The sequence below is a fragment of the Triticum aestivum genome, chromosome 2B, assembly GCF_018294505.1.
Source record: "Triticum aestivum cultivar Chinese Spring chromosome 2B, IWGSC CS RefSeq v2.1, whole genome shotgun sequence".
In the NCBI taxonomy this organism is placed as follows: domain Eukaryota; kingdom Viridiplantae; phylum Streptophyta; class Magnoliopsida; order Poales; family Poaceae; genus Triticum; species Triticum aestivum.
The window spans coordinates 241,192,226-241,209,145 of NC_057798.1; the positions used below are offsets into that span (position 1 = coordinate 241,192,226).

The window sequence follows — 16,920 nt, forward strand, 5'->3', positions numbered from 1 at the left end:
GAGAACGAACCTCTACAAGGTTGACTATCTGGTCGATAACATTGGGGAAGGTGGCAGAAAGTAACTCTCGAATTTAAACTTAAGAGAATATCGAGAGCAAAGTAATGAGGTTTCAGGGGAAGTTTCGAGCAAGCAGGCGACCGTTCGATGCCTGAAACAGGGCGTGAAAGGGGCTCAAAGCAATCGGGAATAAGCATTGCGTCCGATAACAGATTTGATGATCCCTCGGAAGGTGGCTCGTGAATTACATACGAGGCCACACGCGAGGAACAACCTTGGGAACAGGGGGTGTACAGGAGAGTCAGGTTTCGATCCTGTGGAAGTGTGGGTTATGGGCCCACCATGTGGTTGAAAGTAGGAAGGGGGCCGACATCTTGCACGGTCACGATAGTAAGGCGTGTCAGAGGGTAGCCTATCAGTTATGTCGGCAACAACATCGTTACCAAGGGCGAGGGACGAAGAGAACCATCTTCCTGCTCGTTGAACGAGGCGGGTCAATAGGCAAGGTTCTCGTCCATCGGTGGCTACCGGAATGTCATCAACCATAGTAACAGGGTCTTACTGACTGAGCGGTACCTCAAGGTGTTTACATAAGCAGGAGAATATTACTGCTTAGGTCATATAGATCACAAGAAAGGTTAAATCAAACAATGGAAAGGAAAATATGATTATCAGATTAAACAGAACAATGGAAAGGAAAATGTGTTAAAACACATATTTCGGGGTATTTCCTTCGCAAGGACAAACAGAGCATGATATCCATGACAGGATAGAAAGTAGAAAACCATTTATGTAAGGGGAGAGGAATTTCATGACATTACCCATACAGCGGTGTTTGGATAATTGAGCAGGAAACATTTAGCATTGGGCTTCAAATGTTCTTGTTGAAAATCGGAGTACCACAGACATGCTTCAAGATAGTATTGACATGGTCTTCAAGCAAAGGTCAGACTTTGGATACAGGAAGGATCCATCAGGAACAACTTGTAGAATAAGTCTTACAATTTCCTCATGGATGAATGGATAACCTTGTTGAAAAGGAATCTATAATGATAGGTCCTCCAGCCGGGGGGGGGGGTGCTAGGCATGACATCATGTTACCGGGTCATCAAAGGATCAACATCATAACTCTTGGAAAGTTGTCCCAACCATCATATCTGACCGAGATTCATATCCAATTGGTGTCATGATACCTCAGACTCAGGGGGTCCGAGAGGAAAAGGTGCAACACAAATCGGCGAAATGACATTGCAAGATTCTCGAGAAATGAACTATGGGAGCGGGTTACTAAAGCAATAGTTCATCATTAAACCAAGGACGGGATGAAAAGGTGGCTGATGGGCTCAGCGACAATTCATCGAGAATTCCAAACAGATGGATTTCCACGATAATGTGAACAAGAAGATGACATTTGTTAGATCAAATGATATAATGGGATATGCTCGAGGAAAACATACATAATTAAACATTGGTTGAACGGTGCACCCGAAATATGGATAGGGTTGCACGGCCAATGTTAGAATGGTGATTCAATTATCGAAAGACTTAGAATGAACTATCGCCCATTCACTTCAAAGCAATAGGGTTGCTAGAAGTTTTGAATTCACACGTCATAGCTCAATTGTCGGTATTCCGGTTGAAAACAATACGGGGACCAAGGAATGAACGAAGATGGCAAGAAGTATTATGATATCAAGAATTCTTAAGAGGTGGTGAAATTCTCACCACATTCTTGACAAAAAGTGATGGTAATACTTCCGAGGTAAGGAAGATCAACTGCTAGGTAGCAGGGATCTCAAGGTTTACACAAAACACAAACAAGTTGTGTTGAACGGAAGGCAATAAAGTGGTCGATGAGAACAGGAATCATCGAGGGGCAAGGATGGTATTACCCATCATGAATTCAATTGAATTCCTGGAAGAGCTCATAAGGTTGATGATGATCACGACACATTTGTCGAGAGATTTCATGCAGATGTAATCAACCAGCGACGACATCAAGTCAGAGGAATGATGAAGCAAGAGTGAAGCGGCTATGGTTTGGTCCGACACTGATGGGAACGAATATATGTGGGGTCGGGTGGACCAGTTTGTGCCGGGACCGACATGACGGGCGCGTTCGGGCGCCCTCATATACGCTCCGTATTTGGGCTGGAAACGAGGGGTGCTGGTCAGCCCGTACGTTTGAGGCCCGTTTGAGGCGCCCGGCTGAATCGAAATTTCGTGACCTGTTAGTAACGGGCGGCTCAACCGGGCGTTTGAGGAGGGTTTGGGGTGTCTGGCTGTAAATGATCTAACAAGCTACTCCATCTGTAAACAAATCTAAGACGTTTTGACAGTTTATATTGAGCTGCCAAACTTCTTACGTTTGTGTTTCCACGATTGGAATGAGGCCCGGAGTCTAAATGCTTGTTTGGCCTGATGCTAGATCCCCATTTCAATTGGTTTTCACGATGACCGTGACGCTTATGCAGACAAAATGTCACCTTCCAACTTTTATCGTTTGACTTGCTCTTGTACAACATATATTTTGGTTCTACCTTCATTTTCAAAGAATCCGTGGAACGGAAACTTTGTTTCAACAGCCCTCCATGAACCGACCGCCTTTTGTTGTGCGTGCGTGTGCTCTTGTAGCTGCGATGGATCTGTGACTCGGAGAGTTGAATCGGTCATGGAAAATGAGCCAAAGCCGTACGCGAATTGGAGCGGCGTGCTCTCGGCGGTGGACGTGGATGCGCAATGCCTGTCCGCCAGAGCGCGCTCCGACTCCGAGCGCAGCAGTTGGCGCCTCCTGTGCGTGTGTGCCAAGACGCAGCCATCCGCCACATCGTTTCTGATTCCCAATAAACAAAGCGAACGCAACGCACAAGGCAGAAGGCAGAAGGAAAGAAGAAAAAAAAACATTGGAAACCGCAAAATAAACAGAGGCTTTGGTGTATTGGACGACGGCTCTGCTGTGCTGTCTGTGCTCGTGCTCGTCCAGCTTTTTCGCCGTGGCACGGTTCAGAATTTACGAGGTTTGATCGAGCGACGGGATCCTGACTTTATTCGGGAATATTTTAGCAGCAGAAAAGATTGGGAGGACTACTACTAGTACTGCCGGCAATTGGCGTCCATGTCGAGATCCGTGAGGTGGGGAGGGGAGCAACGGAGGAGTCCTAGGCCTGTCGATTCCCTAGGGCTCTGTGCAAGATCAGGTGACGGAATGTCCCTGGGATCAATAATTTAATTTTGTCCCTTACCGGGTCTGGGTCTCCGCTCTTGGATCATCCGATATACAGCTCCTACTACTGGTCTCCAACGATAGAGGAGTTTCTTTCCTTTTCTCCCGCAAATAAAAAATATGAACAAAGGAAAGTTGTAAGTAGAGATTTCCAACTGGCAAAGAAATTCACCATTTACCATAGTTTAAGATTCAAAATTTCAAAAAGTTGTAGTAAGGCAGAAGTAGGAAAGGAATTACCGGTCGGGTTTGGATCACAGCTAGCAAATGGGCCCAGCTTCCCCCGAACCATATTATAGGACTAGAAAATCTCGCCCTCCTCTCCGCCCACCCACCTCTCTCTCTCTCTCTCTCTCCTCGCAAGTTGCGATTCCCAAATCCCAATGCCACCTCGCAATTAACACCTCCTGCGGCGGCACACAGCCTGCCTCCACCCCCCGCGCGCCCTGCCATCGCCCCCCGGCCGGCGCCCATGACGTCATCGTCGTCGCACCACCACGACGCCTCCTCGGCCACCTCCACCCCCCGCGCCGGGGCCGGCAGCACCGCCAGCAGCAACGGCAACGGCAACGGCAGCGGCAACGGCGGTGGCGCCGGCTACCACCACCCGCCTCCTCCGCGGGCGCAGGCGCAGCCGCACGGGGCCGCGTGCGTGCGCCTCATGTGCAGCTTCGGCGGCCGCATCCTGCCGCGCCCGGGCGACCACCGGCTCCGCTACGTCGGCGGCGAGACCCGCATCGTCTCCGTCCCGCGCACCACCTCCCACGCCGTCCTCTTCGCCGCGCTCGCCAAGCTCGCCCCCGCGCTCTTCGTCCCCGGAGAGCCCACCCCGGCGCTCAGGTACCAGCTCCCGCACGACGACCTCGACGCGCTCATCTCCGTCTCCTCCGACGACGACGTCGACAACCTCATGGAGGAGCTCGACCGCGTCCACAGCCTCGCCGCCACCGCCATCAAGCCGCCCCGCCTGCGCCTCTTCCTCTTCGCCGCCTCGCCGGACCACTCCCCCGCGGGCGCGTTCGGCTCCGTGCTCTCCGGTGTCGGCGACGCCTCCTCCGACCAGTGGTTCGTCGACCAGCTCAACGCCCCCCCGCCGGGTTCCATCGAGCGCGGCCGATCCGAGGCCTCGTCGATCGTCTCGGAGGTCCCGGACTACCTCTTCGGCTTCGACACGACCTCCGAGGAGCCCAGCCCCGGCGCGGGTGCGCAGCCCAAGTCTGACGCGGAGGTGGCGCAAGGCGACGACGACGACGACGCGCCGGCTCCCGTGCTGGGCGCTCCTCTGGTGCCATACGTCCCGGAGAGCGCCCCGTGGCCGGCCCCGCCTCCACCGTACATGGCGCAGCCGGTGTTCTACGTGCCCGTGCGCCCGGTCCATTACCTCAACGCGGCTGGACACGGCGGCTACATGCCCGGGCCGGTTTACCACATTGTCGGTGGAGGGAGAAACGAAGGCCCGGGAGATCTCTACTCGTCTGAGGGCGTCGGTGGCGTCTACGGCGTCCCCCGCTCCATGCCGCCATTCCGTCAGGTGATGTACGCGCCGCCACCCGCCACGGAAGCCTACTCGGTGGAGGGGAAGCCGCCGGAAGGTGAGTCCCACTCTCCGTAGGCGCAAGGGGAGGAAGAGTCATGGCCGTGGTAGATTCTGATGATCGCATGGGCTGTTCCTGAAGCCGGTTAATTCTGATGATCGCTTATATTTGAGCTAAGATTTTTGCATTGCCGTGGTAAATGTTCACTGTTTCTGCTGGGGTTACTCTTGGTAGCTGTATAGATGAGGGAGGTGGAGGATGGATGGGTCATGGATATCACAATTTTCGTCGAGTGAAATAGATTCTTGAATTGTTATTATGTGAGTACATTTGGTGTGATTAGTACTAGCAAGTTTACTGTAATGTGGGATTGGATTCATATATATTCTACTAGAAGATTTTTTATCTGCGAAACACAATGTTTCTGCATTTTGTATTCATATGCTTGATGCTGGATGTATCATGGTCCATGAATGTCCTATATATCTACTCTAGCTTTGATGCGAATGTTTGCGCATTTGTTCTCGTGAAAGCTTAATTTACTGAATTCGCTCTAGCTTTGTTCTTGTATGCCAGAAATTTTGAACAGGTCTTTTCCTGGCATTAACATGTCCGGATTTTTTCGGATGAATTTTATCATATCCGGATGATTCTCTACTTATTAGAATGACATGTTGGCTTCGATCTTCGAGTAGAACTAGGGAGAAAGAATTAAAGTTCCATTGTTGACTTGATTCAAGAGGAAAGTGTCATTTCTGAAGAGAGAAGCTATCCCAAATATACTTGAGAGAATAGCTTCTAGAGACAGTGGCTTGTATCATTTCCAGAACAGATCGACTCTGCATTGCCCTTCTGAAACAAATGCTGCAGCCTGCAGATATGCCATCCTAGATCTTTAACTATTCAGATCGCTATCTAGGTTGTCTAGATTCAGGAGATGTGTGTTTCAGGTTTGATCAGCTATAGAAAAAGAGTCGTCTACATCGTAGTACCAGATCCCGAGTCCTCAAAATGTGATGCTATATGCAATGAAAAGGTTTCTCTTCTTCCATAGACTGTATACATATAACTGGATACAAGAAACAGGTGCATTTATAGCAGGAGTAGTCTTATAGCAGCGTTCTTAGGACTGGCAGGAGGCTTAACATATCACACGAGTGAGCATTGCTGCCGGAGCTTGCGTCGCTTATTTCCACCACGGGTTGTCGCCGGTCCTGAAGTCGGTCTCCACCCACGGCACGAAGACGACCTTGCCGTCGTCGACGTCGGCGTGAACAAGGGCCAGCGACTGTTTCAGAAGAGCAATGCAGATGAGGTCAGCTTGGTTCAGTTCAGTAATAAGCAAACAATGTGTTCTTCAGAAAGGTTCAGTTAAGATAGGAGGGCATGTTTGTTTTCTTACCAGAGGTGCAGGCCCACGGACAACCTTGCCCTGGTTGTTGTACTGGGATCCATGGCAGGGGCAGAGGAACTTGTTCTCGGCGGCGTTCCACGGCACGACGCATCCAAGATGCGTGCACACGGCGTTGATCCCGTAGGTGGCGAGGGTCTTGTCGGACTCCACCACAAGGTAGGTAGGATCACCCTGCAACATCCACACCACACGATTTCAGCAACTTACTCTGGGCCTGGGCTGATCCATCAGCTTCTTCATCTCTGCTTGCATATAGCTTTGCATGCATGGCCGTCTGAATCTTCCGAACGTACTACATACCTTGAGCCCCTGGGCGAGCGTGCGGTCGTTGGGGCCGTGCGTCTTGAGCCAGTCCTCGACGAGGATGTCGTTGCCGAGCTTGTCCTTGGCGGCGACCCCTCCGGCGTTGCTCCCGGAGCCGGCCGGGACGAGGAAGGAGCCGTAGGGGACGAGCATGCCGAAGGTGGGGAGCGAGATGGCGCCCAGCAGGAGCAGGTTCATCAGCTCCCTCTTGCTCATGTCCGGCACGCGGTCCGCGGAGATGCTGCCGGCCATGCAGGTGATGTTCCTCGGGACGCGCTCCCGGCCGAAGCCCAGGCCCTTGACGGGCTTGCACAGCGAGCTTGCGCGGGTCCGGCAGAGCTGCGCACCAACATGCTCTCAGCAATTACAAGAGATCAGACGGCGGCAGGAAGAAGGGAGGGATGGTTACCTGGGTAGGGTTGGAGGCGGTGGAGAGCGCGGTGGAGGCCATGGCGACTGGCTGCGTCACGGCGGAGAGGACGATCGAGCGAGCGAGCGAGCTAGCACTGCCTGTGTCCACCACAGGCTTGCAGATGAGGCACGGGTTATATGTCCCTGCGGCCGGTGATTGGTTGATGCGCAGCAAACCGGCTTCGACAACCACATATTGCGTGCCTTGTGGCCCTGTGGGTGGCTAGGCTGCCACACACACGCCCCCGAGCAGACTTTGGGGCCTTATCGGCACCGGGCAATGCACATTTACGAAACCAGATGATGTAGTGGTGCTCGTCTCGAGTGCGGCGTGGCTAAGCTGGTTTGGACCAGGCTTCGTGACAGTGCCTACAAAGGTCGGTCCAGTTAAGCTCCCTGAGATGCATAGCATGCTGCCGCATGAGATTTTGCTAGTGGTCACGCTTTAGTGATCTAAACGCTCTTATGTTTCAGTATAGATAGAAGACTTGGATAACAGTAGTGGATACATTTTCAATAACTCTGAGAAAGGCTCCCACAGGGACACAATAAATAATCAAATAATCGTCCCAGATGCCCAGTTTTCAGTTTCGATACAATCAACGATGCATTGGTCTCATCTAACTACATACGCCTGGCATTCATCTTCCTGGTGTCTTGGGAAACAATATAAATCATCCACAAGGGAAAGGGACCCATGATTCTGCTACTGTTGGTCGAGGAATGGGCTGTTTACATGCTTTGGTCCACCAGATGTTGTAAACTCTACTGAGTCTTCAACAAGCAGTTGTCTTAACAATACTGATGTGGCAAAGTGATCTTAATGCACTGGTGCCCTAACAAAAGCAACAAGCAACAAGATGCTTCGGTTTACGATGGAAATAGAAGGGCGACAATACGGTAGCAGTCCAGTTCTTCCTACAAAGAAACAGCATACAGTGAGAATAATAATTATAGTTTAGCTACACAGCATATACAAGTGTATGTATTTGCAGCGACACTGCATGCGCATCTTGCAGCCTACCTTAGAGATACCTCAATGGCCTGACGACCTCAGCAGATCTTTCAGCTCATCCGCAATTGCACGGTAGCAGAACATGTATTGTTGCTGAAAAGCAAAGACATGCCAATACAACATCTAAATACACATAAAAAACACTAAACTGTTCATGCAATAAACATAAATACTATTAGCACGTTCAGCAGTATTAGATGCAATGGTCAACAGGAACTGTGTATTGGAATTACTGACCACAACTCATTCTATACACATGACCAGTAATAAGATACTAAACCAGCTTCGTTGAGTTAAAGACTTACACCAAGAAAGTACACTTTGAATAAGCTCCGCAAAACTAACACTAAACTCCCTGCTATGGCAGGTGTCGAATGATCAAATTCAAGGATGAGGGAATGACAAAAGAAAAACTAATTTACCCTGTACTGTACCTTAACCTAACAACTCTATGCGCAAGATGCCGATGAAGGCAAGTTAGGATTACACAGCAGGCAATGTTTCGCCTTGAAATTGTAGGTAATCACTTGCATTGTAACAAACGAAATAGATTTCTGCTATCTCATTAACTATTTCGTAACATGAGAGAACATCTGTTAGCAAGGCCTAAGTCTGATGTGCTTAAATTATGCTGGCACTGGGGTATATTCTTTTTAGATGAAGATGATAGGAGTACGAATGAAACAGAACGCACCTCAGTTTGAACCATTCCAGTTCGCTGGGACCTAAAGTTTTTTACAGTTTCAACAAGATCATAAGAGCTTTTGTCTCCAAGGAGAATTCTCTCAATTGAACTATGGATGGTGATGTAAGCACCAGTTCTCCCAATTCCAGCACTGGAGAAAGAGATCAAAATAATGTTAAGAGAATAAAAAAATGAGCAAAGGGTAGCATAGCATTAAGCTGAAGCAAACCTGCAATGTGCAACTATAGGATGTTCTCTCGGAATGTGATGTAACCGTTTTTGAATTTGTCGCACAGCATCAGTGTTTGCTGGTACGCCATGGTCGGGCCAATCAGGATACTCTATATGGAGTACAGAATGAACCTTGCCTGACTACATCATGAAAAACAACGATCAGAAGATCTCTAACCATAAAATATTTCTAGAAATACTGGCAAGTGCTAACAAATAAGCAATTTTTAATATCTTAAATCTGAACACGGCAGAAATGAAGACCACTACAGCACCATCCTATAAAAAACATAACAGAAGCTTGAGCGTATATCTCCAAGTCAAATAACGAAATCAGTTAAATGGTGCAGCATGGTTTAATAATCTAGAATGTCACCACATGCTTCTTCTATAACTACATTTAAACAATAAAACAAAATAAAATGAAAAGTAAAAGTTGACGGGTACAGACTATACAGGAAATTATGAAGTGGCACGTCATGATGGCATGATCACTGATTCACTATGCCAAAAATAGAATAATAAATATGAACTGAACATACTTATGTGCTATATATTGTTAAGAACAACTCCTCAAAACAACCTTAGGTCTTGTTTGGTTATAGTCTAAACCACGTGGAATGCCAGGGATCACACTCTATCCACGTGGGCTGTCTCAGAGGGGAACTGTTACACGTGGGTTATACTTACATTGTTTGGTTTGGATCACGGCGGGGACAACAACGGCCCAAACCGCGTAATTCCACAGGGGCCAGAAGAATCGCGTCCACCTCGTGGAACGAATCCACGGAGGCGCAAAACAAACTGGGAGGGACAATTTATAGTCTATAGAGGATTGAATCTGGATCAACCAAATGAGATAGTAGGGATGGGGATTGTGTTAGACAGGGATTGAGTGACAAGTGATGATCAACCCAATCCCTTGGTGGATTAGTTCCACTAGGGGATTAGATCCCTAGTAACCAAACAAAGCCTTAAGGCTTTGTTCGGTTGAGGTGGATTTGAAGGGGATTGGCAGGGATTGAGGGGGATTAAATCCCCTGCAATACAAAATCCCCTCCAATCCCCTTGGGAAGAGGATTAACCGAACAAGGCCTAAAGAGTAAGAAATCCCAACAAAGATGCTGCTTAGGAACATTTAGTATATTAGTATATAGTATTTTTACAGACATATCCACCAGAGACATTAAAGATGTACATCACTTTAAAACATATATAATTTTGCCACATCATATGCCTTGTATTTACCATGGTTTGGTATACATTCAAAGGCAGTAGTATATAAGGAATACACAAGTAATATTGTGAAAAGAAATCAATCACAAGTTTATATAAAAAAATCATAACACATAAACGTTAAATGGTTGCCTTGTTTCATTCTCATGATGACGGCATTACTTTTTGTGACACCTGACCTAACTGAGGTCTGTATCGATAGAGATATATACCAGTACCAGCTAAGTTTAATCATTTAGATCCTCACAGCACAACAGGAAGGCGAATTCATCAGTAATAAGATATCATTGCACATGTCATCTACGATGTCTGATAAAACACAATAAAAGTGATCATTTTCTGAAAGAATAATAAAAGGCATATCAAGTTTCTAAGTAAATTTTGTGCCCTGTCATAAGAACTAAACCCACAGGAGAAACCTATGAATAAGAAAATCATACATCATCTAAATTTTATTGCGATGCGAAAGAGAAACAATCCTTAAGACAAATAATAATGAAAAAAGTATACATGGATGCCCTTAAATGTTTTAAATGTTTACCTCATTGCACTGCACCTCCACAGCACGCAAACATAATTGATGCTTATCTCTTGTGTCCTTCCTAATCTTAACATCATACTTTCCATATGTCCCTTGACCATTTTGCAATGGAAGATATTCATCACACTGCAATTATTTCAAATATAATTTCAGAGGAAATACTGCTGCTTCAAAGTTAATCTATAGCACAGAGAAAGCCAATTGATAAAGTTGGAAGAACGTCATCATTTCCTACTGTTTCCAAAATGCAATCACTAAGCAAAAGCTACTATGATCGATGCCGCAAAATATGACATCCATCATGCATAATAAAAATATAAATGAAGAGGACTGCAGGAGCTTCAAAAATCCCCTAAAGATGCTTCAGTCAAAAGGGTCTGTTGGCTATTTACAAGCCAACTGGTTTTCCGTTTTTAGTTGCAACTTGCAAGGATTATGCTCACATTTTCTAGTGCATTCATGAATATTTGGATCCTCCCATATTTGAACCCTACATTCTTAAAAAAAATAGCGTTTTAAGCATAGCATCTATTGGTTTCTCCTGTAAGAACTGTAAATTTGCATTATGTGTTTCATCACATATTTTCCAGCTTCCGCATCTTGTGGGGATTTTTCATGCTTAAGTTCTCATATGGCACAATGGTATAGTTTGCTAATGATGTAATGTTGTTCCTTGTAATGCTTCGGTTTGACTTATTATATTGTCATGCCTCCCTGGTTCATATAAGTAAGCAAGATTGCACATGCAATTATACCAGCATGACTGGGTTTCATTTGCACATTAGATCAATTCAAAGATGTTAAACAGATTGTTTAATGTAAGCAATCACCTTAACACTGTCGAACTGTGTGAGCATAACAATCACAGGACACTGATTTTCACAAACCATTTCCCAAAAATCCTCAAATGTCCTGACTAGTGGTCCTTGGGTGGAAATAAATCTTGCAACATTGTTGTCCTCAGTAGCCTGCAAGTTTTACACCCCGTCTTAAGCTCCTACCAATTATCTCAAACAACAATTAGAAAGCCAAAAGGAACATGCATATGATACAAACTTGACCTTTACAAAGCTTGCATTGATGTAATCATTGCCTGAAATTTGACTGGTTGCTGATGATTTTAGCCGTACCCTGGTATCATCAACTAGAGACAAGGAGTCAAATCTCAAATGCTGTCAAATCCATAATGCTACTAGGAGGTCTTACTTGGTTTGCACCCCCAATAATCACCACAAATCCATGTAAAAATACAGGAGGCAAATCTCACATGGTAAGACATCAATATAGCGGTTTTTCTCCCTATTGGCAGCATCACGAGCTACACTGGACATTTTCATCATCTCCGGATGCATTGTTCTCATGCCCTGAAACGTCGCCAGCAGATATGAAAAAGATATACTATGAATGTGTTATTTTCATGGTAGCTACAGTACTTGAATATCATGTACTGCCTGCAAAAAATCGAACCATGAATGCAAGAATACAAGATGTAAACATTTGATTAGATATCTGCTTGAAAACAAGCCAAACACCAATTAGATAGAAATGATCTGCCATGCAAGAAAAATGTATATATAAAGCCAAGTAACATGCTACAACTATATTGGAGAAATAGGGCATTGGTAGAATAATAAAAATTGTCTAAACAGATCTACTTCCATCATTCCATGTAGTGAGCCAGTAATATGAACAGAGTAAGATTAAGTATAAAATCTAGAGATGGGAATAGAACCCTAGGGAATTTAACTTCTACAAATCAAACTCAATCCTGATAGGAGTAAGGATCTACAGCTTCTCAAGTTAATCCATCCTTATCCCACTCAAAATCTTGTATCACGGTGATGTTAACTAAGTAAATTCTGACAGGGCAACTGGTACTGATGCATCAACATAAACATTTTTCTTGCATGGCCACAAATGCCACAAAGTGGGAAACCACATTTCAACATATATGGCATAAGATCCACAATGGTTCACGTAAAAGAAATCTGGGATCAGCACTTCATAGGGAAACTAATACATAAACCATGTAAGGAAAGGCACATTCAGAGCCCAAGATATTTTCAGTTGTGCATCCATTGCTTTGGTTACAATTCTAGAATTTTGTAAGACATATACCTCTGCTACTGGAAAAGGAATAATTATTGGGTTATTTAACTGCATAATTGCACTAACTGGCACGAAAAGGCCATGTCAATTTATGAAAAAGACCAAAATCCCGGCATAACAAGGGCGATCACTACCCAAAGCAGTAGATGCTAAATTGCCGTATTTTACCGACAAAGAGTGCGCAATATTTGGCAGACATTTCAGAATCATTACGCAGACGGATTGGTAACTGGGGAAAAAAACACAATCAAACCTGAAGCCGTTGGAACTCGTCGGACAAGACATCCAGCTGCTTGCTCCTCCGCTCGAAATGCGCGAGCGCATCCTTGCATAGCTTGATCTGCTCGGGCGTCAGCGCCAACGGCGGAGGGTCGGCCTCGATGTCGAAGGGGTCGAACGCGACCACGGGGACCGGACCCCCGGAGTACTGAGCATCAGCATGCGTATGGCGGGAGCCGGATCCGGCGAGGCGGGCGACGGCCCTCGCCTTCTCGCGGAGGCCGCCGCCGCCGCGGGAGCTCGTCGCGTTCCCCGTGACTGCGAAGGCGGGCTCACGGCAGCGCTTGGAGAGGGACGCGGTGGCGGGGGCGGGGGTGCTGGTCGGGCTCGTTGCCGTGGTGAGGTTGACGAGGAAAGGAAAATCGTGTGGTCGTTCAGCAGAGTTGTTTCTTTGCACAAAAATGAAATTTATATTTATTTCCTCGAATTTTTTTTTTGAAAGACCCAGCATATTGCTGGCGTTTCATTGATAAGCAGGAAACAATGGGAAAATACAAAGGGTGGGATGAGGGTCCTAGGACCAATCAGTTCAAGAACCGATGAAAACGAAAAGAAGAAGAACAAAAAACTTCTCTATATGGACTTCTCATGGTGGATCCCAAAAGGGTCTCTCTAGGTGAGTTGCTCCCGCTTGTCGCCAAAGTTCAATGGATTGCTCGATAGCCTGAATGATGCCTTGAACTGATGGTATTTTCCCCCTGAACACGCACCGGTTCCGCTCTTGCCAAAGCTCCCAGCAAGTTAGGAGCATAACGGCATTGCTGGCCCTCTTTTCTGTCGGTTGGGTGTTTGCCGCTATTTGCTGAAAACAGCGGCAATGCTATCTTCATGGAACTGTTGCACTGGTTGAAACTGTTGGCATCCTCGTCTTGCAGCCACCTTCTCCCAAACTTCACGGGCCAGCGGGCATGTCCAGACTAGGTGGAGTGCTGTCTCCAGGTTGCGGACGCAGAGCGGGCAAAAATAGGTGTTCGGCCAGCCGCGCCGTTGTAGTCTATCGCACGTCCATAGAAGGTTCTGCAGGAGGAGCCAGCTAAAAATCTTTATGCATCCTGGCACCTTTGCTTCCCAGATCAGCTTCTGCCAGTCAACTTGAACACGTCCCTGGAATTGCACGGCATAGGCCGTGCTTGCGGAGTATAGGCCGCTCGCTTCGAGAGTCCATCTAATCATGTCCCTGCTTCCGTCAGTTAGCACAATCAAGGAGATGGTGCGGTGTAGCCTGATGAATTCCGGCAGCAGTGGCTATAGGTTCCCGTGTCGCAGGTCTTTTATCCATGTTTCTCCTGAGAGCGCCTCGTGCACCGTCCTGTTTTTCCGCCTAGAGTGCGAGTAGAGGAGGGGGTAAGAGGCGGCTAGGTTTTGCGTCCCGATCCAAGAGGAGTGCCAGAAGAGAGCCGTTGCGCCGTCACCGATGGTGACCGTTGTCACAGCCCTGAAAAGGCTTTTATCAATGTTGCTGCACGGTGGCTCTGTACCGACCCATGGTCGCTCCGGGTCGGTCCATAGCCACCGCAGTCTGAGGGCTCGGCTGAACCGCTCAAGGTCGAGGATGCCTAGTCCTCCGAGCGATGTGGGAGCGCATACTACTGTCCAATTAATCTTGCAGCTTCCACCTGTGATCTCCTCATCTTGCTTCCACAAAAATCTGCGCCTGCACTTGTCAATCTCCTTTAGAAACTTCTTCGGCACTCGAAGGACAGTCAAAGCAAACGTAGGCATGGCGCTGAGGACACATCGAACGAGCACACGGCGGCTAGCCAAAGGTAGCAGCTTCCCTTTCCATCCCGCTAGTCGGGCTTTGATCCTATCTATGATGAACTGCAAATTCGCGATGCGCAGCCTGGCTAGGGTCAGTGGCAGACCCAGGTAGGTGGTTGGGAAGTTCCCCACTGATCCTCCAAAATTTTGCAATATATGTCCCAGGTCTATATTTTGGCATCTAATGGGTAGGGCCATCGACTTTGAGGGGTTGATGTGCAGCCCCGAGGCTGCACCAAAATTACGAAGAATCTCCATGAGTTCGAATGGAGCGGCTATTCGACTGTTTTATATGGATTTCCTTTTGCGAGGAACACAGGCTAGGCTGTTGATCAGCAAGGTAAGATCTCCTGCAGACATTTTTTAGTCACTGGATGCAAACGCGCTTAGCATATGAATATGTTGGACCGTTTAGCTGAATTATATGTTGATTAATGAAATAATTAAAATTAATACTCCTCATCAAATATTCATTTTTACAGATAGCTAACTCTTTTAGTTTTGAGCTCGGCCATGACCAAACGAGAGTTGGTCAGAGGTTAACAACCTCGCGAGAGTCGGTTTTCATCACCACATTATAAGTCTCACCAAAGATAAGGCCTTCACGATTAATGGATCGGTGACTCGCGGAAAGGGCGTACCATATGGCCATGAAGGAGCGTGGGATCTCGCTATATACCCCTAGCACCTGCTTGCCTTCATCGGTATTGACTGATGCATTAATGTTGATCTTAATATGCCGAGATCTAGGGTTGCCAGCCATGACTTGGCAAGACAACTAGCTCTCATCGAGGTATATCAAGGAGTGTCATGGCTTCTCTTCTCATCCTCACAGTTTGCCAGGTCAATAAGCTCTTGACCATATGCCCAACACGTGTGTGAATGCCAGATGGATCACATGATGGTGATAATGATGGCATGTTCCTTTTCATAAAACAATTGGCCACATAAAATATCCTTGGTCCAAATGTTTGGATGATGACGCGACAATCTTACATCAAACAAAAGGTGTGCTTCTCCCAAAAACGTCAGGCATGTGAACAATGGATCAGAGCTTGCGCCAAATCTTCGTCCATTGCATGACAAACTTTGCATACGCTCACTTCGTTGGTACGTCAATGCTTTAGAGTACGTTCATCTGGAACAATTCCACGTATAACTCGCCACCGGATGACCCTAAATTTTGGGACCATATTTAGAGACCAAATAGCCTTCCACGTTTGGTGTTCATCAACTGAGACTCATGTAGCCTAACCTTCATCTAGAGCTAATTGCTCTTTCTGATTTATTGTGGATTTGCGGGATAACATTAACCATATGTGCTTCAATTTCAATCAGGTGCCACAACCAAATGAGAGTTGGCTAGAGGTTAACAACCTCGAAGTAGTGTGTTTCCAACATGGCATGATAAGCCCCACATATTGGTAAATATAACACCATCACACAAAGATAAGGCCTCAACGACCATTAGATTGGTGACTCCGAGATAGGGCTTGCACCATGTGCCCATGAAAGCAACATGGGATCTCGCTATATACCTCTAGCACATCCCTTGCCATCATCAATATTAATTGATGCATCAATGATGATCTTAATGTGCTCGAGATCTCGGGTCGTTATCCATGACCTGGTAAGACAACTAGCTACCATCGAGGTATATCAAGGAGCGTCGGGGCTTCTCTGGTCATCCTCATAGAGTTTGACGAGCCAATACACTCTTGATCATGTGTCCAACATGTGCATGAATGCTAAATGATGACTGATGGTGATAATGTTGGCCCGTTCCTCTCCGAAAAACAATTGGCCACATAAAATATCCCTGGTCCAAGTGTTTGGATCATGACGCGACAATCTTATATAAAATAGAAGGTGCATTTCTTCCCAAAAACACTAGGCATGTGAACAATGGACCAGAGCATGCTCCAAATCTTTGTCCATTGCATGACATACTTTGCATATGCTCACTTCTTTGATATGCCAATGCTTCAGAGTATGTTCATCTGGAACGATTCCACATCCAATTCACCACCAAATAACCTCGACTTTTGGGACCATATTTAGAGACTAAATGGCCTTCCACATCTGTTGTTCATCAACCGATGCTCGTGCAACCCGACTTCATTTAGAGATAATCGCTCTTTCTGATTTAATATGGATTTGAGGGATAATATTAGTCA

At 46.6% G+C, this 16,920-nt stretch overlaps 3 protein-coding genes across 3 annotated transcripts; 1 reads left to right on the top strand and 2 right to left on the bottom strand.

Annotated features, from left to right (window-relative positions):
- The first annotated feature begins 3,558 nt into the window (after positions 1-3,558).
- Positions 3,559-5,275, top strand: LOC123044563 (uncharacterized). Its single transcript, XM_044467337.1, has one exon. It carries the CDS (start codon positions 3,696-3,698, stop codon positions 4,833-4,835), a length of 1,140 nt encoding a protein of 379 aa, XP_044323272.1. The 5' UTR covers positions 3,559-3,695; the 3' UTR covers positions 4,836-5,275.
- Positions 5,276-5,782: 507 nt separating this feature from the next.
- Positions 5,783-7,174, bottom strand: LOC123044564 (cytochrome b6-f complex iron-sulfur subunit, chloroplastic-like). Its single transcript, XM_044467339.1, has 4 exons — positions 6,885-7,174; positions 6,473-6,814; positions 6,161-6,343; positions 5,783-6,046 (listed from the first exon to the last, which is right to left on the bottom strand). The coding sequence occupies exons 1-4, from the start codon at positions 6,924-6,926 to the stop codon at positions 5,945-5,947; spliced, it is 669 nt and encodes a 222-aa protein (XP_044323274.1). The 5' UTR covers positions 6,927-7,174; the 3' UTR covers positions 5,783-5,944.
- A 229-nt stretch (positions 7,175-7,403) lies between these two features.
- LOC123044562 (protein-tyrosine-phosphatase PTP1) lies at positions 7,404-13,461 on the bottom strand. The gene is made up of 9 exons (XM_044467336.1): positions 12,957-13,461; positions 11,862-11,958; positions 11,656-11,738; positions 11,425-11,562; positions 10,595-10,720; positions 8,816-8,958; positions 8,596-8,737; positions 7,911-7,994; positions 7,404-7,804 (listed from the first exon to the last, which is right to left on the bottom strand). The coding sequence occupies exons 1-8, from the start codon at positions 13,431-13,433 to the stop codon at positions 7,923-7,925; spliced, it is 1,278 nt and encodes a 425-aa protein (XP_044323271.1). The 5' UTR covers positions 13,434-13,461; the 3' UTR covers positions 7,404-7,804; positions 7,911-7,922.
- Positions 13,462-16,920: the final 3,459 nt, after the last annotated feature.

Bases quoted from the DNA above. Each gene is read 5' to 3' on its own strand.
- LOC123044563 (XM_044467337.1), top strand. From the start codon at position 3,696: ATGACGTCATCGTCGTCGCACCACCACGACGCCTCCTCGGCCACCTCC.
- LOC123044564 (XM_044467339.1), bottom strand. From the start codon at position 6,926: ATGGCCTCCACCGCGCTCTCCACCGCCTCCAACCCTACCCAG. The intron at 6,815-6,884 runs GTAACCATCCCT...GTTGGTGCGCAG, and splicing joins CCGCCTCCAACCCTACCCAG to CTCTGCCGGACCCGCGCAAG. The intron at 6,344-6,472 runs GTATGTAGTACG...TGGATGTTGCAG, and splicing joins CGCTCGCCCAGGGGCTCAAG to GGTGATCCTACCTACCTTGT.
- LOC123044562 (XM_044467336.1), bottom strand. From the start codon at position 13,433: ATGCTGGGTCTTTCAAAAAAAAAATTCGAGGAAATAAATATAAATTTC. The intron at 11,739-11,861 runs GTGAGATTTGCC...CCTTGTCTCTAG, and splicing joins CTATATTGATGTCTTACCAT to TTGATGATACCAGGGTACGG. The intron at 10,721-11,424 runs GTGATTGCTTAC...AAATAATTGCAG, and splicing joins CACAGTTCGACAGTGTTAAG to TGTGATGAATATCTTCCATT.